Source organism: Mustela lutreola, chromosome 6 (assembly GCF_030435805.1).
Source record: "Mustela lutreola isolate mMusLut2 chromosome 6, mMusLut2.pri, whole genome shotgun sequence".
Taxonomy (NCBI): domain Eukaryota; kingdom Metazoa; phylum Chordata; class Mammalia; order Carnivora; family Mustelidae; genus Mustela; species Mustela lutreola.
Window position 1 is genome coordinate 158619909 of NC_081295.1, and position 22455 is coordinate 158642363.

Below are 22455 nucleotides of genomic sequence, written 5' to 3' on the forward strand. Positions count from 1 at the left end.
AGACCGACTGTCGCAAGCAGGGCACCGGGCCTCTCCGGCGGGGCGATCCCCGAACGGCCTCTGAGTGGGGCTGCGGGTCCCAGGGACGCGCGGGGGCAGATCCGTGGCCGAAACCAGCCGCCGTCGTCCGGGCAGCGCCCAGCGGAGCCGGCGCTCTGACCGCAGCCAGCGCCCGCGCGCCCCGGTCCCGCCCGGGAGGGGCGGGCCACACCCCTCGCCCGGGAGGAGACCGAGAGCGAGAGGACGGCCCGGCGCGGGGGCGGAGACCGAGGGCGCGTAGGTCGGAACAGGCACCCGCCACACCGCCACCCTAGAAAGCCGGTGCTTTCGCCTCAAACTCCTGCCCCACCCCGCGCGAGGGGCGGGTCCCGGGCAGGTTCTAGGGTTTGGGACCCTGAGAGCCACCCTCTTTGCCCCCGCGAGACGGCCGACCCGCGCCCACTCCGGGACCTCGCGACCACCCTTCCGGGCGGGAGCAGGTAGGTGGCTGGCGCGGTGACCCTTTCCCCGCCGCCCCGACCCCGCGCAGCCCGGGGGTGCGGGGGATGCGCCGGAGCCCCAGGAAAGCCCCCCCACCGCCGCGAGGGCTCGGGGCACCCCGGACCCAGCCACCGGGAGGGAGACAGCTGCACCGAGCGGGTCCGGGCCGCTAGCGCCTGGAGCCTCGCTTGTCCCTTCTGTGCAGTGGGGACAGTCGTGCTGCCCTACGGAAAGGTGTTTTGGGTAAAGCTCCTCGCGCATCGCGGACGCCTCGAAAAGGGGAGCTGATTTTTGTAAAAAACCCCCTTTAAGGACGTGCTTGGTAAAGGCCTTCCGGGTTCAGGAAGCAAAATTAGGCCAGGTTGGGGGCAGGGAGTCCCAGTTAATGCCCGGCCTGTGGCGAGACCCGCTCGGCCGCGGAGCCCCGCTCCGGCCTGGAGCGCGCGCAGGGGGAGGGCTGGGGTTCCGGCTCAGCTAGGCCTCGGCACGGCGCCCCTCTCCAGCGCCCCGGGAGCGCGCCCTGCCCGCCCCACCCCCGCTGCGGCTCCCGCGCACCCCGGCTCCGCCCGCTCGCAGGTCCGTGCGCTCCGGCCCTCGTCGCCCCGCCCCCTTCAGAGGCCCCCGGATTTGCCCGGTGATGGTGACGTAGAGGAGACTCGCGCTCCCATTGGGAGGCGGTGTTAGGCAGGAGCCAATCCGGGCGCTGATCCGGGGAGAAATCTCGGAGCCGCGCTCGGCGGATCCCGGAGGCCGCGCGGTGGGGACGCGACCCGGAACCGGCCGCGGCGGGAGAGCCGGGAGGCCCCCCAGGTCGGTGTTCGCGGCCGGGAGCGCGGCGGTGCGGTGAGTCGGGGAAGCCGACGCGGGGTCGGGGGCGAGGTGGGGGGCGATCTGCCGCGGCGCGCGCGCTGGGCCCGGGCCGGCCTGCGCCCCGAGCGCCAGCAGGTGCCCGGGGCCCCGGGCGGGGCGGGGGGGTGGAGGTTGTGCAGTAAGGCAGGTGGGGCCCCTGTGCTCGGAGCCGTGCACGAACTCCCTCCGCCGGCCGCGAGCGCCCTCCCTCACTATCTGTCCCCACTTGGCTCTCGAGGAAGGTCCGGCTTCCCTCTGCACCCTGGATCCTGACCCCACCGCGAGGATGGGGGAATGGCATCCGGTCATGCCTGCTGCAGATCGTGCGGGGACACTGCCCGAGCCTCCCCCAAGTTTAGAAGCAGCAGCTCTTTGAACAAACAGGCTTTATGGGTTTTCTTCCCCAACGTGCATTTTTTTTTTCTGAATAGATTTGTTTAGAACAACTCTAAGCTCATAAAAGAAATTGCAAAGATAGTAGGGTTCCCACATATCCCAGACCTTTCCTCCCTTGATTAACATCTTACGTTCTCATGATGCATTTGTTACAGTTAATGAACCGGTATCGATCTGTTATTGACCCAAGTCTGTCCTTCTCCCGACTGACCACGTGTCCACCTAAGCACCTGTTCTGTGGGTGATCCCGCCACGTTACCAGGTTGCATTTGGTTGTCATGTCTGGTGAGGCTCTGCTTGGCTGTGGGGTGATCTTGACAGTTTTGAGAAATGCTGGTGGAGTGTAGGGTGCCCATCTACTGGAATTGGATGTTTTTCTCCTGAGACCCGGCTCTCGCTTATTGGAAGGCTACTGAGGTGGGTTGCCCTGTTGATGACCTGGCGTCAAGGGTACATACTGTCCACACGATTTAAGACTTGATGTTGGTTGTGATCACCTGAGAAAGTGTTTAGCAGGTTTCTCGGCTGTCAAGTTACTGTATCTCGCGTCCCCCCCCCCCCGCCCCGCCATTTCACACTGTACTCTTTGCAAAGAAGTGACTGTGCAGCCCACACCCGAGGAGGGGCCGGTGCGCTTCTCCTCCTCGAGGACAAGTAGCTACACCCAGGGTTTGGAACTGTTTGCACGGCAAATCATCTCTCTTGTCCTTATTAACTTCTTCAACCCATTAGCACCAGCACGGACTCGTGGGTGTTTATTTTGTACTTTCGGGTATAATCCAATCCTTGATTTTGTTGCTCCAGTTGTTGTGGCTTTGGTTCCTGGGGGCTCTTCCAAGTTGGCTCCTGTGGCCTTCCCAGCGTGTCGTTTTATAGAGCTTTTTACTGTTGAAAGCACTTTGACTGGGGGGCGTCCCATGAACGTCAGTGTGATGAACTTGACAAGACTGTTCTTCCCCTCCTTGAGAGGTAAGTCAGGAAGCGGAGGCCCAGGAGAAGGTGATATCTTAGCCGTCTCTTTCCTGCAAGGGAGGGACAGGCTGGTGTCAGACCACCCCAGAACGCATCACGAGCCGCAGAGGAAGTCCATGGTCCGAACTGAGGTTTCTTGAGGTGACTCCAGACTTGGGCCTCGGGATCAGAATGGAAAGACAGTGGCTTTGGAAAACAAAGGCTTAACTGGACTGTTAGCCAGGAGGAAGTACAGCTCACCAGATCGGTACACATGAAACGTTGACCTTCTCCCCAAAACAGTGTGTGTGGAGGGAGGCAGGGGGAGATCCGGGAAATGTTTGTGGTCAAGAACGTCTAATCAGAGGGGGCCTTCTGCAGAAGCAAGATTCTGAAGGGGCCAAGGGAAGCCTGGTGGGGGTGGGGGTTCTGGAGGCATGGAGCACGTCTGTGCCAGGTCCTGGGGATAGGGACCGGCGAGGAATGGTGCCTGGGTTCACCCTCTGGCCGGGGGAGGTGGGTAGCCGCGTCAGCTGCTGGTAGTACTGTAATGACCCGTGGCACTTGCAGAGCTGCGGGAGCCTCCCAGGGTGGGGGGAGCCGTTCAGCTGGAAGGTGGGATGGGCATGGGGGCCTCACACGGGTGGTGTCTGATTCCAGCCGTCCACGATGTGCTGGGACAGAGACCATGTGCAGGCACAGGGCGTGGGGAGTGGAGGCCCTAGAGAAGGAGCTGTGTTAGATCGTGGGGGCTGTGTGGGCCCTGTGGTGCAGTGCTGGCCACGGCTAGGACGGAAGGGGGAGAGGGCCAAGAGGAGAGGGGTGTGTTCACGGCGCCTGGTAGGAGGCGGGCTGCACTGCACCAGATCTAAGAGGCGGTCGGGTTATACATGCTCCACGTGGAAAACGCGTCCCCCCAGTTCAGTTAGGATATGCTACGGATCACATTTCGGAGAGGCTGCAGTGCAGTGTGTGGGTATCTTACGTTCGATGAGAAGTGTACCCCCTTGCCAGTTCTCAGATCCCTCCTCGCTCCAGGAAGTGAGTGGTCGAGCATCTCCGTCTCACTAACCTGCAGATGGTGAGTTCCAGGCTCCACTGATGATCTTGAAAGAACTCGTCTGATAAGCTGGCCCTGTCCTGCCTGATGGCCAGATTGTGGAAACCAGCACAGAGGGTGCCTGACCCACAGATTCCATCTGTGTGTAGTAATGTCGGCCGTGACGTTAGGCTGCACACAACGCTCGTGCGCTCGCCGCGCACTGACTTTGGTCTGCCTGCACATGGCCTAGGTACCCCCCCACCCCCACCTCTTCCGGTCCTGTGGAGCTGTGCAAAGGTCAAGAACAGGGCCCCAGGCTGCACAGCTGAGTCGTGGCCGCTGGGTGAAAACGGGGTTTCAGTGGGGAGTCTTCCTTGTCAGCTTTGGTTAGAGTAACAGCCAAGGACGGAAGAAGATTCTGATCGTGTCCCCGGAGCTGCGAATGGGGCCCGAGCGCCAAGAGCGGCTGGGGCATCTGGCAAGCCCTGGCTGGTTGCATTCCACCTGTGGGGCGTGAGGGGGAGCCGCCACCGGGTGTCTATCTTTGTGTAGAGAAAGGGGCAGATATTTTGGGGGGGGGGGCACAAATTCTTTGTGTATTTCAGCCCAGTCACCTTCAATAATGTCCTGTGCTGTATCAGGCAGGATTCCCTTTTTGGGTCAGGTGACTCCTGGGTGCACGGGGCTGAACAGAAAGGCCATTTACTGCCTCGAGCAGTGGCACAGGTCAAGGGTCGATCCAGCTCCAGGCGCACGCAGCCCGAGGAGGGTTTTAAGAGGTGCCCTGAGGATCCGGTTTCTTCTGCTTCCTCTCCGGGTTGGCTTCCTTCTCCAACGGGCTGGCCCTCTGCTTTGCAGAACTGCTCTTGTAGCTTCAAACCGTGCTGATGTCGCCTCTCGAAATTGTTCTCGTCTCAGCAAGGACTCCTTGTGACTGGCAGACTCGAGTCGTAGCCTCGCCTCTGAAGCAAGCCCCGAGGTCAGGCAGGTATAGACCCATTCCCTTGCTCCACCGTGAGCCGAGGGGGAGCTGTGGGGGAAGAACCTGCTCCAAGGGAGCAATGTTAGCAAGGGAAGGGCGCGTGGAAGCCGGGCAGACCCCTCCCTGAAGGTAAAGCGCCTGCAGGGCGACTGCTGGGAGTGGGGAGCACGGTGCCGTCCTGCTGTCCTGCTGTCGTCTGCTGCAGGGCTCTGCCCCAGCTGCCCTGTCCTTCCCACTGCGTCCCCTCCCTTCCCTCAGCATTCAGCACGTACATGCACACACCGCGGATTCCCTTTCCCTCCTGGAGACGCACCCACGTCGATGCCCACAGCGGCAGGCGCTGGCAAGGCCGTGAGGCAGCATGAGCGCCCGTGGCCTGCCACTTGGAACGCACACTGCTACAGTCAGTGTGGGAACAGGGTGGCCCGACTGGGTCAAGGATGCATCTGCTTGCTTGTGTGTCCCAGGACACGTGTACGGACCTTCACAGAACGGTGTTTGCCATTGTCCCAAACAGGAAACGGTCAGGGAGCCGGGAGAAGGGGCCCGCAGGCACACTTCATCTTCGTGCGTGCCACAGACGCCGTGTATGTTACGGACAGGGGTTCGTGGCGACCCTGCAGCGGGCACGTCTGTCGAACCCAGTTTGCAGCTGCCGTTTCTGGCTCTGTGTCTGTGTGTCTCAGGATATCTCCGATTTCTCAGACTGTGCGTCGTTAGTATAGTTAATGTAGTTGTTACTGTGATCTCGTGGGCTACTGTGACTAACGCTTAGGTGACAGCAGTTCTTGGAATGAGTCATTTCGTAATCAAGGTCTGTCTTTAGCTCTGACACGACTGTGCACTTTGTGCACTGCCACAGAGCGTAAACACAGCTTTTGTGTGTGCTCCTGGCTGGCCCTGTGGCAGTATTCACTCCGTTGTGCTGGTCTGGGACCGAGCCGCCAGTATCTCCAAGGTAGAGTCACGTCGGAAAGCAGTGAAAATGAACAGAGGCAGCTCCGTCCTCGTGAGTTAGCCGCACAACATGGTGTTTCTGCGCACCCCTGCAGACAAATGCACTGCGATCACGTCTGTACCAGGGAGCCTAAAGTGTGCTTGACGAACGCACGGTGCGGTGTAGACGGGAGGGAGTGACGGGCATGGTCCCGCACGCCCCTGCCCCGCATCTCCCAGGCCTGCTGTTCTTGTCGCTCGGGGCACCGGGCAGTGGGGCTGTCTGTGCCGCGTCGTGGAGCTTCCGGTCAGACGGGAGGGGCAGGTGGGGAGGATGGCTGCCTCCTGCGGGTAAGGCAGACACGTCCGCGTCCACACGTGATAGGGAGAGCTGCCGAGAAACCGGAGGGTCCTGATGAGCCTGGCCTCACCCCTGCCGAGACGTGCACAAGGGCAGTGTGGGGGCAGAGCATGTGGCCTCTGCTTGTCCCTCAGGAAGGATCCGATGAGGGGGGTGGCTTTCAGCAGATACTGTGGGCTGGGCCAGGAGTGGGGCTCCCTGGGGGTGAGGGGGCAGCCCTTTCGGATGGCTCATGCGGCAGGGAGGCTTGGGCAGGGGGAGCGTGGCACCTTCCGGGGCCTGGAGAGGGGTTTGGTTTGGCCATGGGGTCAGGTCTGGGGGGGAATAGCGGGAAATGAGCCTGCAGACCAGGGCTGGGCGTCGCAGAGGCTGGAGGGAGATGTGACTTTGCCCCTGGAGCCGCAGAGAGCCTTGGAGGGGTTTCCCTGGGGTGGCCATGCGGACACAGGGATGTTTGAGCACAGGGAGGGGTGTGTTTGGAGAGCTGAAGGCCAGCCTTGGGGGCTGGCACGCTGAGCAGCGGAGGCCGGAGCCATAAGTAATCCTTGGGAGCCATACGTTTGTTGGGAAATCCTCGGGGTTTGTGGCCCCCACCATCAGCCCCAGTCCCAACCCCCAGAGTCTCACCCGGCCGTAGGACAGTGTGCTGGGGGCTCTGGGAGGGCAGGGATTTTGCCCTGTGTGGTGTCCCCAGTGCCCAGCACATAGTAGGTCTCCAGCACAAATCTGTGAACTCTTGGAGGAGCTCTGCCCCCGAGAGCTCCTCCTTGGCACCCTGAGGCCCGTCCCATGCCCCGCTGAGCCCTGGAGCGGTTCCCGCCGTTCAGAGCGCATCTCATTCTGGCCCCGGGGATCCAGAGCACGCTGACCCCGGCCCTGAGGAGAACCGTCACCCACCCATGACCTCAGGAAGGCACTGTCCAGGGGCCTGTGTCCCCTGAGGCCACCCAGCGCCAGGCCCATAGCCACGGCTGTAGACTCTGAGGGGCCCTGTGATGTCATCCGCCGCGCTGTGGCCGCTCATCCGGAATCCGAATTCCGTCCTCTCGAGGTTTGGAAGAGGTGTCACAGGCATTGACTTCGAGGGGAGTTTGCTCGTTGAAATGGGGCTTCACCGCATCGGGCTCCCTGCTCAGCGGGGAGCCTGCGCCTCCCTCTCCTGCTCCCCCTGCTTGGGTTCCCTCTCTCGCTGTCTCTCTGTCAAATAAATAAAATCTAAAAGGAAAAAAAAAAGCAATGGGGCTTCACCTGGGGCCCCAGGAGCCCCGGGTGGGTTTCCCACAGGGATGGAGCCCTCAGCTACGTGCTCTGATGATGGGAAAGGCGGGGCTCCTGTCAGACCCCCGAGGGAGGGCACGAGGAGCAGCCCTGGAGGCCAGGGTGCAAACCACGGCCCATCTGCTCTCTCCTCCGAGCGGCGAAGACTGCATCTGGGCTGGGTGTCTCCTGGGCGCTTCCCAGGGCATCCTGGGGGGACTGGTGCGGGGCAGCAGGAGCCACGGAAGACGGAAGGAGAGTTCGGGTCCAGAGCAGAAGTTGGCAGCTGTGAAGAAACAAGGGCGGGAGCTCTGACCAGTTCTGCGGCTGCAGGGCCGGCGCAGGGGTGGGGCGAGGCGTGTGAGGCGCGACTCCGACTGCAGCCTCCTTCCGCTGGATCTTGCGGCTCCCCGCCATTCTCTTCGGCAGGAGTCGTGCCGGGTCCTGCAGCCTCCAGTGTGCTGCCTGCACCTGGCCCACCTGGCCCACCTGTCGCCGTGGACTGAGGGGCCTTTCTGAGGTCAGAGAACAGTGAGGAGGGGAGGGGGGGAGGGACCGCCCACCCAGACAGGGAGGGGTGTTTCCAGCTCTGCCTGCCTCCAGTTCGCACCCAGCCTCTGGCTTCTAGAAGGGACGGAAGAACTGGCCACGCCGGAGTGGGGATGCGTGGCCTCTGCCACAAGCGCCCCCATGGATGACCCCAGGCTTCTGAATTCTCATCTGGGGACAGGGGTCTGGGTAGGCGTGGCCGTTGTGGAGGCTTTTTCCAGCTCTGGCTTTCTGTGGTTCCTGTCTGCCCCAGCTCCAGGCATGGAGCTTGGCATGACGGCCGCCCCCAGCTCTGGAAGCCTGAGAGATAGAATGTTCCAGAAGCGTGAAGTGGTAGAGAGGGCAGAATGTAGGGGAGGTACTGGGGGTCGGTGTTTTGCTGGCTCTGAATGTGGGGTGGGGAGCAGACTCCCTGGAACCCCTGTGTCTAGCGTCTACACTGGCCAGCCCACACTGTCCAGCTTGAGAAATGCGTCCACACACACGGCCCCATCTGAGCTTCCTGGTGTCCCACGGGCTGGGACAGCCTTGCCATGAGGCCCCCCACCCCAAGCTGTGCCCCTGGGCCACCGCCAGCCCTCACCGAGCCTCTGTGTTCTCAGGAGAGCATCGTGAGCGCTGAGTAACGTGAGACGTGCGCATGGCAGCCGAGGCAGTCTGAGTGCGTGCAGGTCACGCGGCCCTGCCTTGCGGGACCTCAGCCTTAATGTGCAAGCAGAAGCTGCCGTGGGCTCCGTCCGTGGGCTCAGTCCATGGACTGGAGTGGCGGGACCACGCGGGAAGTGCTGGCCGCCGGCCGTTCTGTGCACAAGCGCCTGTTCAGCTCCCCGGAAGCCACTGCTCTGTGCAGACGGAGCACTGGGCCTCTGCCCGCGGCAGCACCCTGATCGCCACCGGCGACCTTTAACGTCTTAACTGCCTGCGCAGCCTCATACCCTTCCTTTCAGGACGACAGAAAACCGTAGCCCTGTGCTCACAAGGTTCCCGTGTGTCGTTCTGCTGAGCCGCGCAAAGCTGCTGTCCCCAGCTCCGGAGGTGGAGGCATGTGTCACCCACCTGGGATGTCCCCCTCACGCCTTCCGTAAACCCCAGCAGAAGTTAGGAGCAGCCCCGTAGTGCCTGGCCTTCTGTCAGCCTCTTTCTCGTTGTCCCAAAACTATCTTAATGGCTTCTTAACAGGAAACAAAACAGGATCTAGTCAAGGTGTTTGCCTTTGGCTGTTTTTCCTCTTTTGGTCTTTTTAAGTCAAGAACAATTCTTTTTTTTTTTTTTTTTTTTTTTTTGTGACATTCACTTTTTCTTAAGATTTATATATTTATTTATTGGCGAGAGTGCACTGAGTGGGGAGGGCCAGAGCGAGAGGGAGACCAGCAGACTCTGCACTCCACGTAGAGCCCGACGCGCGCCCCATCTTACCACCCTGAGGTCACGACCTGAGACCAAACCAAGATCCAACACGTGGCCAACAGCACCCCAGCGCCCCCGACATGGCTGGGCCAGTGTCCTCTGGAATGTCCCGTATTCTGGATGTGTCCGTTTCCTCGGGATGTGCTGGGGCTCAGCTCCCTGTCGCTTCTGTTTTCTGTAAATCAGAAGGCATGCCCAAAGGCTCGGTGAGGTCCCATCAGGCCAGTTTGGGCAGGATGACTTCAAAGGGGATATCCTGTCTCCCCGTGATGCCCTTTGGGGAAGCAGATGCCGGGTTGTGCACCTGTGAGCGCTGTGGGCTTGGGCAGGGCTTTGGTGATCGCTGGACTTCTGCATTACCAAGGTTCCATGGCAGGCCATCCACGGGGGCCATCGGCAGCAGGGACATGTCCCCTGATCTCCCTCGTGGTCGGGCCAGCCTCTGATAATGAAGAGGGCTGCAGGGCGGTGTGCTGCGAGCGCCATCATGCCTGCTACACCGATGCGCCGCGTGCTTCTGTAGCCTGACTGGTTGGTACGTCGTGCCCGTGGGATTGCGGTGATGCGGGGTTGGCATGGAGCCTGGCTGCGAGCACCTGCTGTATGGGACAGGGCAGGTCTCGTGCGGACAGTGAGCTGGGGCCGAGTGTCCGTAGCAGTTACCCTGCCGGCCCCGCAGCCGGGACAGAGACCCACGGCCTCTGCTTTTCAGCTGCAAGCCACTCGGCAGTCACTGGGTGAAGGGCTCCCAGCCCACGGATCCCCAGCGCCGACCGCTGCCCTGTTTGTGTCGGGCCTGACGGCTCGGGTCAGATGACGTCCCCAGCCAGCATCCTGGACGCCGCCTGGTCTTTGTTCCTGCACATAGGCTCTGCACGCACAGGAGCCCTCCAGATCTGTGCCAGGGCGTCTGGTCCGAGGCGTGGTGACCCCACGTGGCTGGACCGTCCTGCGCTTTGTATGGCTCAGCTGTCGGACTGCGTCTGCCATGCAGAAGCAGACCCTGTCTCCTGTTTTATTTCTGGCTGGGGTTCCTCTGCAGCTCCCTCGTGTTGCAGCAGGGAAGGGAGCGCAGGGTCCCTGGGCTCTCGGTGATGGGCTGACCGTGTCCAGATCCCAGAATCCACGGCAGCACTGACTCGCCCGTGGCCCCAGGCACTCCCCTCACGCCACAGCCGCTGGCTACCCTCCTTGGGTCCCAGTGCCGCCTGCCACCAGGGACTGCAACACCCGTCCCTGTGGCGGCTTCGAACGCAGGTCCCCTCTTGCTGCCACGGTGCATGTCCACCCTGCTCTGTCCCTGCCTGCTCTCGCTAGATGTGGGAGGCTCCCCTTCCCTGGTTCCCCTGCAGATTCTCGGACTCAGCCTACTCAGCAAGCCCAAAGTCTGCATTTTATGATGGGCAGACTGAGAGGCTCAGAGCATGTAAGAGCGGTTCCTGTGGTCACACAGGACGGGGCAGGAGGCCGCCCAGCCCTGTGGAAGCTCCTCGGACAGGACGTGGGCTGGGGCCGGCAGGCACGGAGGTCCGTGGGGGTGCACAGGGCTGAGGTCCGGTCTGCGCCACTGCCCTGCTCCCTCCGAGGGTCAGATCCCCAGCCACAGGCCACAGTGACTGCCCGCTGGGAGTCCCCTCCACGCTGGTTTCCCGGGAGCGCGGCCCCACGGGCCACACCTGCCTACAGCGGGGTGGCCAGGCCGTGTATGGCGGCACACGGCGTCTGCAGGGAAAGGGCACGAGACCGAAGCCACGGCGCAGCCCAGGGCACGTCCCTGACTCTCCAAGCTTCTGGAGTCTGGGCTAAGAGCCTCCGCATCTCCTGGGCTCCGGTGCCCGCCCCCACAAGCCCCGGGGCTGCTTGCGCTCTGCCCCACGCAGTGTAGACGCGGGAGGTGTGTGGGTGACGCGTCTCCTGCTAACCCGGATCTCGCTCCGTCATAAGCTGTGCCTCAGAGCAGGTCCCCGCGGCGCGGTCGGGCCAGCCACGCTGTGCTCTCTCCCCGCACCCCTGCACCCGCTCTGTGCCGCGCCACCCCTGCCCCTGCCCCTCCCTGGGCCTGCTCCTGACTCTGCGTCTGTCTCCCAGGACGAGAAGCCTCGTGGGCGCAGCGCGGCCCCTCCCAGCCAAGGGCACCATGGCCACGTCGGCGCCGCTGCGCAGCCTGGAGGAGGAGGTCACCTGCTCCATCTGCCTCGACTACCTGCGGGACCCCGTGACCATCGACTGCGGCCACGTGTTCTGCCGCAGCTGCACCACGGACGTGCGGCCGGCGTCGGGGGGCCGCCCCGTCTGCCCGCTCTGCAAGAAGCCGTTCAAGAAGGAGAACATCCGGCCGGTGTGGCAGCTGGCCAGCCTGGTGGAGAACATCGAGCGGCTGAAGGTGGACAAGGACAGGCAGCCGGGGGACGCGGCCCGGGAGCCGCCGGACGCCAGGCTGTGCGAGCGGCACCGGGAGAAGCTGCATTACTACTGTGAGGACGACGGCAAGCTGCTGTGCGTCATGTGCCGCGAGTCCCGGGAACACAGGCCACACACGGCTGTCCTGGTGGAGAAGGCCGCCCAGCCCCACAGGGTAAGCCGGCTCCACCCCGCCCAGGGGCGAGGCCGGGCACTGCCCCCCGAACGCTTGTGGCCCGCAGTGGGGCTCCGCCGCAGCGCGCCCATCCCCGTGGCTTGTCTTTCCGCAGGAGAAAATCCTGAACCACCTGAGTACCCTGAGGAGAGACCGGGACAAAATTCAGGGCTCCCAGGCCAAGGGAGAAGCTGATATCCTAACTGCACTGGTGCGTGGGCTGCGAGAGCCTGAGGCCGCGGCCACGTGGGAGGGAGCTGGGGGGCCGCGTGGTGGAGGCTGAGCCCTGACGGTCTGAGCTGGGGGGCTTCGGGCTGGCTTCCTCGTCTGGTGTGCGCGGGTGCTCCTGCACACGTGGCACTCGCTGCAGCCGTGGGCCACATCCGGCAGCAGCTGTCGGGACTGCCAGAGTACGCAGGGGACCGAGGAGGTCCCGGCAAAGCCCTTCCTGTTACAGATGGGGGGACCGGACTCCCGAGGTGGTGGGGAGCCAGGGGCTTTGGGAGGGGGGTGCTGGCTGCAGGATGAGCACAGTGGGGAGGCCTGGGGCATCCTGGGGACCCTGTGTGCTGAGTCCTGCAGCCAGGGCTACCACACTTGGGAAGCAGAGACAGCACTTCGTGTTTGATTAGAGATGGGGTGCGAGGGCTGGCCCCGCATCTCCTGCAGGGGAGTCTGTGTCGGCGGGAGGCTGGCCCAGCCGTGCTCTGAAGTCCCACAGTGCACGGATAGGGGTGCGAGCCAGCCTCATGCGGCCCCCCCGGAGAAGCCGCCGGGGCTCTCCAACCTGGGGCAGGGCAGTCACCCGTCTCCCCTCCACACCCCTGCAGAAGAAGATCCAGGACCAGCGGCAGAACGTCATGGCCGAGTTTAAGCAGGCGCACGAGTTCCTGCGGGAGCGGGAGCAGCACCTGCTGGAGAAGCTGGAGGCGCTGCAGCAGGAGCTGACGGAGGGCCGCGAGAAGTACAAGAGCAGGGGTGTCGCGGAGCTGGCCCGGCTGGCGCTGGTCATCTCTGAGCTGGAGACCAAGGCGCAGCAGCCGGCCGCAGAGCTCCTGCAGGTGAGATGCCTCCGGGGCGGCCAGTCTCTGTCCCCCGTGCCCACATGGGACCCTGGGAGAGCCGCCACCTCTCAGGCTGTGACTTTCTCTACTGAAATGTCAGGAGAGTCACCCCCACCTGCCCCGCCTCCTCCCGTGGTCACACGAGCCCAAGAGGACGTGACCTGCATGGTGTCCCTTCAGAGGACAAAGTACCAAAAACCAGTTGGAGGGGATTGGAAAGTGCCGTGGGAGAGGAAGGGAGAGCTGGAGTGTTTGCGTCACACCGTCCATCCTCGCCACGACCACCACGGCTCCCTGGCCATCCACCCTGCAGGGGAAGCTACGGGCAGCCCGTGCTGCCGGGGTGGCCGAGGGAGGGCGGCTTCTCCCAGGGAGGTCTGGAGGAGATGAGCAAGGTTTTCTTTGGGATGGAGAGCAGGCCGGGTGCCCCGGCACACTTCCTGAAGGAGGCAGCTTTGATGCCAAGGGGGAGCGCCTTGAACTAGAGTGGAAACAGCACCGTGCCGCCTTCCTCCTGGAGCCTCCCTGGACCTTCCCCCTGTGGGCCAGGAGGAGGCTGTGGTGGCTGGGCAGGTCAGCAGTGGAGCCCCCCACCTCCTCCAGGAAGATGCTGTCCTGGCCAGCAGCCCGGCCTCAGGAGACACAGCGTGGCAGGCTCTCCAGGACCCACAGGGGAGCCGCCTGCTGCCTCTCCCTGAGCATTCTGGCTCGCGGATTGGGACTGGCGGGGGGTGAGGGCCCAGTATGAGAAGAACTCGCACGGGCCCAGTGCCCAGTATGAGAAGAACTCGCGCGGGCCCAGCGGCCAGGCAGGTCAGGAGCCCGGCCCCAGCTCCACTCCTGGGCCCCTTGTTCTTGTCCCTCGTTTGGTCTAAAATGTGTCTCTGGCATTTTCCACAAATTCCTCCATCAGACGGGGATTAGGTCTCTTCCTGCCCCGTTCTCTGCCCCCGGGGAGGGGCAGCCCCCCCGTTCCCCATCACGTGCGGTTGTGTGGGGGGCAGAGAGAGACTGGCTGCGGTGCTGCTGGGGGCTGACATCCCGACGGGAGCCCCTCCCGCTCCACCCGAGGGAGCCGCAGGGGCCAGGGGAGCCTCCGACGCCGCTCAGATGGAAGGCGCACCCGGGGCACAGGTGCCAGCATGGGGCGAGGGCACAGGGCGGGAGGAAGGGCCTACAGCCTTCTATTCACTGTGCACCCCTGGCTCCCAGCGCTGTGGCACCTCTGTGAGTGGGGTCTGAGGCCACTGGGCTGATGCTTGTGCTTTCTTCCCCTCCAGGACACCAGGGACTTCGTGAACAGGTAATAGAGCTTCCTTTCCATGAGGCACCGCCCCCCCACGCCCCCTCCATGGGACTCTTGGAACAAACGGGTCCCACCTCGGTTAGGGTTAGGGTTAGCTGGAACAGGGCTGGGACCTGGAGACTTGCTCTCTGAAGCAGCCAGGGCTCCGCCGGGGTCTGAGAGGAGACGGACATGAGGGCAGAGACATGCTCGCAGACAGAGTGTTCCGGATGCTCACGTCCCGGCCCAGCTGGCGGCTGTTCACTCCGTGTTTCTGTGCCCGTGTTTCTCCGCTGATGGGGGACGGTCGTACCTTTCCTTCCCGCTTCATGGGGGAACGGGAACGGGAGAAGCGCAAGGAGAGCTGAGTGGTGCGTCCGCCTGTCGCCTTCCCAGGTACCCGCGGAAGAAGTTCTGGATCGGGAAGCCCGTTGCTCGGGCGGTTAAGAAGAAGACGGGAGAGTTCTCCGAGAAACTGCAGTCCCTGCAGCGAGGCCTGAGAGAGTTCCAAGGTGGGCGTCGGGGTGCGCTGGGGTGGGGGCCGGGGTGCGCTGGGGTGGGGGCCGGGGTGCGCTGGGGTGGGGCCGGGGTGCGCTGGGGTGGGGGTCGGGGTGCGCTGGGGTGGGGGTCGGGGTGTGCTGGGGGACGGGGTGCGCTGGGGTGGGGGCCGGGGTGCGCTGGGGTGGGGGTCGGAGTGTGCTGGGGGCCAGGGTGCGCTGGGGTGGGGGTCGGGGTGCGCTGGGGTGGGGGTCGGGGTGCTCTGGGGTGGGGGCCGGGGTGCGCTGGGGGCCGCAGTGCGCTGGGGTGGGGGTCGGGGTGCGCTGGGGTGCACTGGGGTGGGTGTCGGGCCTGGCTGGGGGCCGGGGTGCACTGGGGTGGGGTCGGGGTGCGCTGGGGGCCGCGGTGCACTGGGGTGGGGGCCGGGGTGCACTGGGGTGTGTGTCGGGCCTGGCTGGGGGCCGGGGTGCGCTGGGGTGGGAGTCGGGGTGCGCTGGGGGCCGGGGTGCGCTGGGCTGGGTGTCGGGCCTGGCTGGGGGCCGGGGTGCGCTGGGGTGGGCGTTGGAGCTGGGGCTCTGCATGAGAGGAGGGGCCACGTCCTACTGTCATCTTTGGCCTCACTCTTGTGTCTCCTGGTTGTTTTCTGTTTTCTTCTTGGGAGGTCAGGCAGGGAGGCCCCATCTGGAAATCAATCCTGTCTGAGCAGAAAACGGGCCCATAGTTTTTCTGGGCGAGGGGGTCATTCCTGTCCTTTTCTCCTCCCCAGGGAAGCTGCTAAGAGACTTGGAATATAAGACAGGTGAGTGTCCAAGGGCCATTCCCAGTTCCCCTCCCATGAGGAACTCCGTCCGCACAGAGACTCTTGACTGTCCCCTGCTGCCCCAGGGAGTCCTTTCTCTTACGCGGCTGAGATTTCCCAGCAGCAAGTCTGTACCCCGCGCCGGGCCTCTGGTCTGCAACAGAAGTCCGTGCTTGACTGCCTGACCCTCGTCTGCACCATGTTCTCCTCCGCCTGACCGCGTGGCTTCTGTTCCGAGGCCGTCTCTGCTGCCGACCCCGCATTGCGCTCCCTCTGTGCCCTGCTGTCAGGTTGTGCACTGCACAGCCCTTGCTTGTAGGCTGTGGCAGCCCTGCGGGGCCCCCAGTGACCGCACTTCTGTTCCGTTGTGCCCACAGTCAGTGTCACGCTGGACCCGCAGTCGGCGAGCGGGTACCTGCAGCTGTCGGAGGACTGGAAGTGTGTGACCTACAGCAGCCTCTACCAGAGCGCTTACCTGCACCCCCAGCAGTTCGACTGTGAGCCGGGGGTGCTGGGCACGAAGGGCTTCACCTGGGGCAAGGTGTACTGGGAAGTGGAGGTGGACCGGGAGGGCTGGTCCGAGGAGGAGGAGGAGGGCGAGGAGGAGGAGGAGGGCGAGGAGGAGGAGGAGGAAGAGGCGGCCGGCGACGGCGACGGCGACGGGCACGAGGACTGGGAGACAGATGAGGACGAGGAGTCGTTAGGGGAGGAAGAGGCGGAGGCGGAGGAGGAGGAGGAGGTCCTCGAAAGCTGCATGGTGGGGGTGGCCAGAGACTCTGTGAAGAGGAAGGGCGACCTGTCCCTGCGGCCGGAGGACGGGGTGTGGGCGCTGCGCCTCTCCTCCGCGGGCATCTGGGCCAACACGGACCCCGAGGCTGAGCTCTTCCCAGCCCTGCGGCCCCGGCGGGTGGGCATCGCCCTGGATTATGAAGGCGGCACTGTGACATTTACCAACGCGGAGTCACAAGAACTCATCTACACCTTCACCGCTACCTTCACACGGCGCCTGGTCCCGTTCCTGTGGCTCAAGTGGCCTGGGACTCGCCTCCTGCTGCGACCCTGAGCCCACCGCTGCTTCCCTTCTCGGGGATTCCAGGACCGTGACGGGGAGGGGGGGTGTCTGGCCGCGGCACCCGGAGCAGGTGCACTCCCCGCCACCGCCCCGTGGCTCTGGCCCCTCGAGGCTCGCTCAGCGCCGCCGCTCCGTCCACACAGCCGCCTTCGGACTCGTCCCCCAGCCCCTGGGGGTCCCTGTGCGGACGTCTGACCCCAGAGTCCGTGAGAGCCCTCTGTGGCCTCGGCCCAGCTCTGCACACACTCTGTTGAACCAGAGACGAGACAGCCTTCCGTCGCCCAGTCTGGCGTGCCGTGCTGGCGTCCCCTGGGGGAGCACAGGTGACCGCACCGAGGCCGCCTGCTGTGCCCGGCGTCCCCCTTGCCCACATCCTCTCCGCTGCCAGCCTTCCCTGCCCCCAACGCAGCGTCCCCCACGCGAGCAGAGCAGAAGCCCACCACGGTTTCCAGGCGGTTTGAACAAGCTTCCGAGGTGCCGCGGAGTCGCCCAGCCTGGAGCCGGCGCCTCGATGCTCTGAGACCAGGGTCGAACGTCTGACCTAGGACCCCCGGAGCTGCTTGGGGGAGGGATCTGGATGCACGTGGCTCTGAGGCCTTGTGTGTGGTCAGCGATCAGTAAATGACCTGAGGGTGAGGCTTTGGGAGATGGTGACGGGAGTCCGGAACACTGCTCTTGGTGGGTCATCTGAGGTCACCAGGCAGACGCCCGTCCAGGCCAGCCCTCCCTTGGAAGCCCCGGCCCGTGCCCCCTGCACAGTGGAAACTTAGTCCGGATGACTCTGCAGGCCCCTCTGTCCTGCGACGGGGCAGTGGGGAGAGGAGAGGACGCCAGCAGGGTCCCCGGAGCTCGCCTTCGTGTAGGGTGAGGGCTGGACCGCGGCCTTGTGGCGCTCGCACGCTCCTGCTCCAGCCGGACACGCACAGCCTGTGTGTGCACCCGTCCCAGGCCTGGAAGCAGCGTCCCAGGCCCCGGCACCTCGGCCCCCACATCACCTGGCAAGGTCCCTGCTATTTCTGCCTCTAGTTTTGTACCCCCATGCACCTCCCGCAGGGCTGGGCACACAGCAGGTGCTCAATAAAGACTTGTGCAATGAGCAGACTGGGTTCATTTACTTTATTATAAACTTTGTGTGGCTCCAGAGTGGTTGCATGAACGGCAGTGGCCTGCGGTCCCTCCTGGGACACGCCGCTGCCCCAGGCAACAGCCCCCACGTCTCCCTGTCCCGCCGCACCAGCCCCGTGCTCTTCACCCAGCATCCGCACAGCCCAGGACGGCCCGTGACACGGCGACATTCTGTGGCACACCCAGAATCTTTCCGAGGAAAATGCACGGTGCCCTACCCGAAGGAGGCGCCCCCAGTGCCCTCTGACCCACGCAGCCCCCCAGCCGTCTCCTGTCTGCTCTCTGCTGGTTTTCTACTTGTCGTCTTCAACACAGAAATGGAAGATCTCATTTATGACTCTTCCCCCTTTATATTTTTCGTTTGTTCTTTTTGCTTTTCTTTCTAAATACAGATACGCAAAATGTGTCCCTATTTAGAAATAAGACACGATATTAATATAATGAGGTCAGTTAATCTGCATTCGAATCCTGCCAGACAATAATCACTAGCATATTCTTGAAAATTTACATTTATTTTGTTGATCGATGTGAATCATTTCCTGAAATTATGCTTCCTAATCTTTTATTTATGGCAAGATTTCAGAATTCTCAAAATGCCGCTTATCCTTTCTTGGAAAGAATTTTTACATAATGAAATTTCTGAAAAACTTTAAGGTGATCGTTGTATAATTAAAAGCTCCTGGTTATTAAATAGGGGACATTTGCATTTGAACAATACAGGAATGCTTGCAGATCCTGGTTTGATGAGTTTCCTGAGCGTGAAACTTCCAGAATAAAGCGTAGACGACGAGGTATCCGCATGCAACAGCAAAACCCTGAAAACATGCACATTATGCCACCACGTGAGGACAGAAAGGTGCCACATGGAACTTATCTAGATTCTTTTGGACATTTTTATTTTTTATAATCATATTTTTAAGTATTTATGGGACCTTCACCTGCACGTGTGGTCAGATCCACGTAGCATTTATCACGGGCGAGAAAAGAGCAGCCCCCTGCTCTCCCCAGGGCACTCCGTGCTGGGCATTTCCTCGATGCAGCGTTGGTGTGGGACTGTCCTCCGTCCCCCGGCAGCGGGGGCTCTAGCTCTGGACCTGGCTTTCTCGTGGGGTGCACACCTGTCCTGCCCGGTGGCCACGCCTGAGCGCAGTTTACCGAGTCCTGTGCACATGGGTCTGCGGGGACAGCCTGCTCTTCCTGGACGGAGGAACGGCCTTTCTCTCCCCTTTGGCTTCATTCCCTACGTCCGCATTACTAACCGGAGCCCAGCGTGTTCACTGGTTGTCCGCCTCCGTCAGCGCCAGGTCGTCGGCTGCTAGGGTCGGTGTTCTGTCCCGTCTCCCGCCTCCCGCCACCCTCCGTCTGTGCACAGCCCCGTGGGCTGGGCTTTCCTGTTTCTCATCCTGTGTTTTCCTCTTCTTCACGGACTTCCTTCTCCTAAGCCGGTGGCTTCCTGATGGGGCGCGTAAGTTGCTGTTTCGAGATGTTGAGTATCTGCAAGTTCAGGGCCTTTCGGTTCAGGGAAACATTGCTAAGTTTTTTCCTTTTTTTTTTTTTTTTTAATTTAATTTAATTTAATTTTTGTTGGTGTGTGTGTGTTCCAAAATTCATTGTTTGCCAAGTTATTTCTTGACAGTTGGCACCTCCTTCATTTTCTCTGCCGTCTCTGGCCTTCGTGTGGCTCCTGCACTGGTTTTCCGAGAGGCCGGGGTAGGCGAGGACGTTTCCAGGCCGGGACCTGGAGGGCGGCGGGCAGAGACCTGGAAGAGGACGGTGATGGGTGCCGAGCCGGTGTCCGCTGTCTAGGATCGCACGGGCAGGGGGACAGGCAGGGACAGGCTGGGAGGGGTCACCGCATGTCTGCAGCAGGGGAGGGGTTGGCACAGGCGGACCATGCCGGCCGCGGGCACCACACCGCCGGGTCTGGGGCTAGGGAGCCGCTCAGACGGCACGCGTGCTGCCCCTCCTACACCCCCGACACCGTTCTTCGTGGGGTGCTCCCTTCCTTCAGGGAGCTCGTCCCACGAGAGGCACAGACAAGTATTAAGCAGTGAGGAGCGCCTGGGGGCCCCAGCGGCTGAGCAGTGAACTCTTGGTCTCGGCTCAGGTGGTGACCCCCGGAGTCGTGGGACCCATCCCTACGGGGGCTCCGCGCTCAGCGGGCATCTGCTTCTCCCTCTGCCCCTCCCCACGCTCACGCTCTCTCTCAAATAAAGTAACAAATCTTTAAAAATAAATAAACTGAGCACAGCAAATACAAACATACCATACGTTGGAAAATAAGCATCATGGACCTAAAACACTATGGTTGCTTTTTGAAGGGGCGCATGTGAGGCTGCGCACACGCGATATGCCATTAGGCCAACGGCCTCAGGTCTGGGATTCAGGCGAGGGCAGCCACACAACAGCTGGGCCTGCTTGGGGAGTCCGGCTTGGGTCTCACTGGCATTGCTTCGGAGAGGTCTGTCGGCAGCCGGATGGAGAGCTCTCCCGGGTGAAGGGCTGTCAGAGTCGGGGCCACGCCAGAGACTTGGCAGTCAGAAGTACACAGGGGCCAGCTAAGGCCCTGGGGCAGGTGTGGAGATCGACACTAAGGGCGCCGTGCTGACCCCTGGGCGCTCCGGCGTCTGTCCACAGGCCGAGGAGGAGCTGGCAGAGACGCAAGCGGCAGCCAGTTGGGAAGAGGCCCGGCGCGGCCCAGATGACCCTCTAGAGCTGGTGGGGGTGGGGGCCGCCCGAGCGGTCATGGAGCTGTGCTGACCTGGGACTCCCCACCTCGCCCCCAGGGGTGCTTCACCGTCCCCCGGGCGGTTTGCTGAACCCCCCGCACGCATCTTTGTAAACAGTCCCTCCGCTAAGCTGGGCTCAGTCACCCCTGCTGGTAGAAAAACAGCTCTGGGCTGGGTGGGGGGGGTGTGGAGAGAAGGCGAGGAAGGGGTGAGGCTGCCGCTGCAAGCTGGGGCGGGCCTGAGACCCGCGCGTTTCCAGGAATGGCCGCAGGAGGCCCTCAACACCTGGCTTGAGCTGTTGGCGTGAAATTCCAGGCCCTTGACTGTAGTACGGGGGGGATAAGCCGGGGATGACTCAGGTAGTCTCCCAAGGGGTGTGACAGAGAAAAATCAGGGGCCCCCAGGGGCTCAGATCCTGATCCCCGGGGTCCTGGGATGGAGCCCCACACCGGGCTCCCTGCTCAGCGGAGCACCTGCTTCTCCCGCTGACCCTTCTCCCCACTTGTGCTCACTCTCTGTCTCAAATAATTAGATAAAATCTTTTTTAAAAAGACTATGTTTACCCTTAAGTTCGGGGTTCTTTGTATAATCGTTGGATGAATTATATTTTGTTATTCAAATATGGTCTATCTTTATTAGAAGAATCTTATTTTGTGGCTCCATTATTCTAGATCCTAATCATTTTCTGTGTCTTTGAGTATCAGTGACTGAAAGAAAAATCTTTTAAAATCTGCTGTTCTGTTCTTTTTGGAACTGATCATAAATTGTTAGATGTATGAGAGCTTAGAATTGTTATAGTTTCCAGATAAATTGTTCCTTTTACCAAAATGTACTATCCCTGTTTTTCCACCTAATAATACTAATAATACTTCTTGCATTGAAATAGGTCTTCTCTGACACTGATACAGTTACATCGACTTTCCCTTCACTATCACTGCCCAGTATGTTATTTTTAATAACATCAGGGTCATTGTTTTATCGCTTGTTTTGTAAACAGCAAAGCTGGATTTTTTTTTCCAGTCTAGAAACTGGTCTTTCAGCAAATAGGAGTTACTCTGTTTACATTTATTGTGATTATTGAGAAACCAATAAAATTTTATGATCCTATTTTATGATTTCTATTTGTCATTCTTTTCTGTGCTTTTTTTTTTTTTTTCTTTGTTGGGTTTTCTTAATCCCTGTGATTCTCTGCTCCTGGTTTTCCTTCTCTCCACCCATGAAGTCTTACACGCATGCTTGGATCAACAGGACGTAGAGTGTCACAGTGTCCCTCTGTCCTCCTAGACGGTGCGGCCGAGGAGCTCCTCCCGGTCCGGCTGACGGGCGATCCGTCTCACGGCCGCTGTCATTCGCCGGCCCGTGGTTGCTGAGGACAGTGGCTCTGGGATTCCTCCCTGGGTAGGGCCTGCTCTGGTCCTCTGAATTTTTCTTCGAGGTTTTCTTGTGTCTGGATCTGCAGTTTTTGTAGTGTCTGGATTCTAGTCTTTTGTCAGTTCTACGTATTGTCAGTGTCTTTCCCCAGTTGGTAACTTACCTCTTCACTCTGTTCTGGTGTCTTGGTAATCAGAAGTCCTTAACTTTAATGCTGGGGAACTTGTGGTGGGTGCTGTGTTTATTCCTTAACTTACCCACTGGTCTTACTGAAGTGGTCCTGCCTTACTGCATGGTCATGGGGTAACCCCCCACAGGACCTTCCATGTCCAGTGTTTCCCTCGTGTTTTGATGTTCACCTTATCCGAATCCGCCATGTGCCCACTTTGTTTTCGTGTGCCTGCCTGTGGGCCCTGCTACTGTTGGTCTGTGGGATTTGATGTCTGCACCCCTGTTTGCCGCTGTTATCAGCAGCGGCCGGGAGCCTCCCACCGTGCCAGGCGATGTCTGCTTGTCCCCGTCATGAGATAGCACAACGTGCATCCGTGGGTCTTGGCCCTGGTTCCTGGCACAGAGCTCCCAAACCCTCATACTGTCCTCCATGATAATGGTTCCAGGAGCGTCCCCCGTTCAGTGCGGTGCCTCTGGGCAGGCTCCTGGACAGGGGGCTGGTCGCCAGAGACCCAGCCACTGCAAGCTGAGCCGTTTGGGAGAGGGGCAGGGAATG

At 61.5% G+C, this 22455-nt stretch overlaps 1 protein-coding gene across 3 annotated transcripts; it reads left to right on the forward strand.

The window, feature by feature from the left end:
- Positions 1-232: 232 nt before the first annotated feature.
- Positions 233-21464, forward strand: LOC131834844 (tripartite motif-containing protein 26). Of its 3 annotated transcripts, none has more exons than XM_059179532.1 (8): positions 233-479; positions 11299-11785; positions 11901-11996; positions 12616-12846; positions 14130-14152; positions 14531-14646; positions 15399-15431; positions 15809-21464. In XM_059179532.1, exons 2-8 carry the CDS (start codon positions 11348-11350, stop codon positions 16492-16494), a joined length of 1623 nt encoding a protein of 540 aa, XP_059035515.1. In that variant the 5' UTR covers positions 233-479; positions 11299-11347; the 3' UTR covers positions 16495-21464. The 3 variants fall into 3 exon arrangements, with proteins under 3 accessions (XP_059035515.1, XP_059035516.1, XP_059035517.1); XM_059179533.1 differs by lacking the exon at positions 233-479 and adding an exon at positions 1192-1323; XM_059179534.1 differs by lacking the exon at positions 233-479 and adding an exon at positions 1223-1290.
- Positions 21465-22455: the final 991 nt, after the last annotated feature.

What these genes read in the sequence shown, in the direction of transcription:
- LOC131834844 (XM_059179532.1), top strand. Translation starts at nt 11,348, where the DNA reads ATGGCCACGTCGGCGCCGCTGCGCAGCCTGGAGGAGGAGGTCACCTGC. An exon ending in AGGCCTGAGAGAGTTCCAAG is followed by an intron (nt 14,647 to 15,398) that starts GTGGGCGTCGGG and finishes TCTCCTCCCCAG; the next exon opens with GGAAGCTGCTAAGAGACTTG. An exon ending in AGACTTGGAATATAAGACAG is followed by an intron (nt 15,432 to 15,808) that starts GTGAGTGTCCAA and finishes TTGTGCCCACAG; the next exon opens with TCAGTGTCACGCTGGACCCG.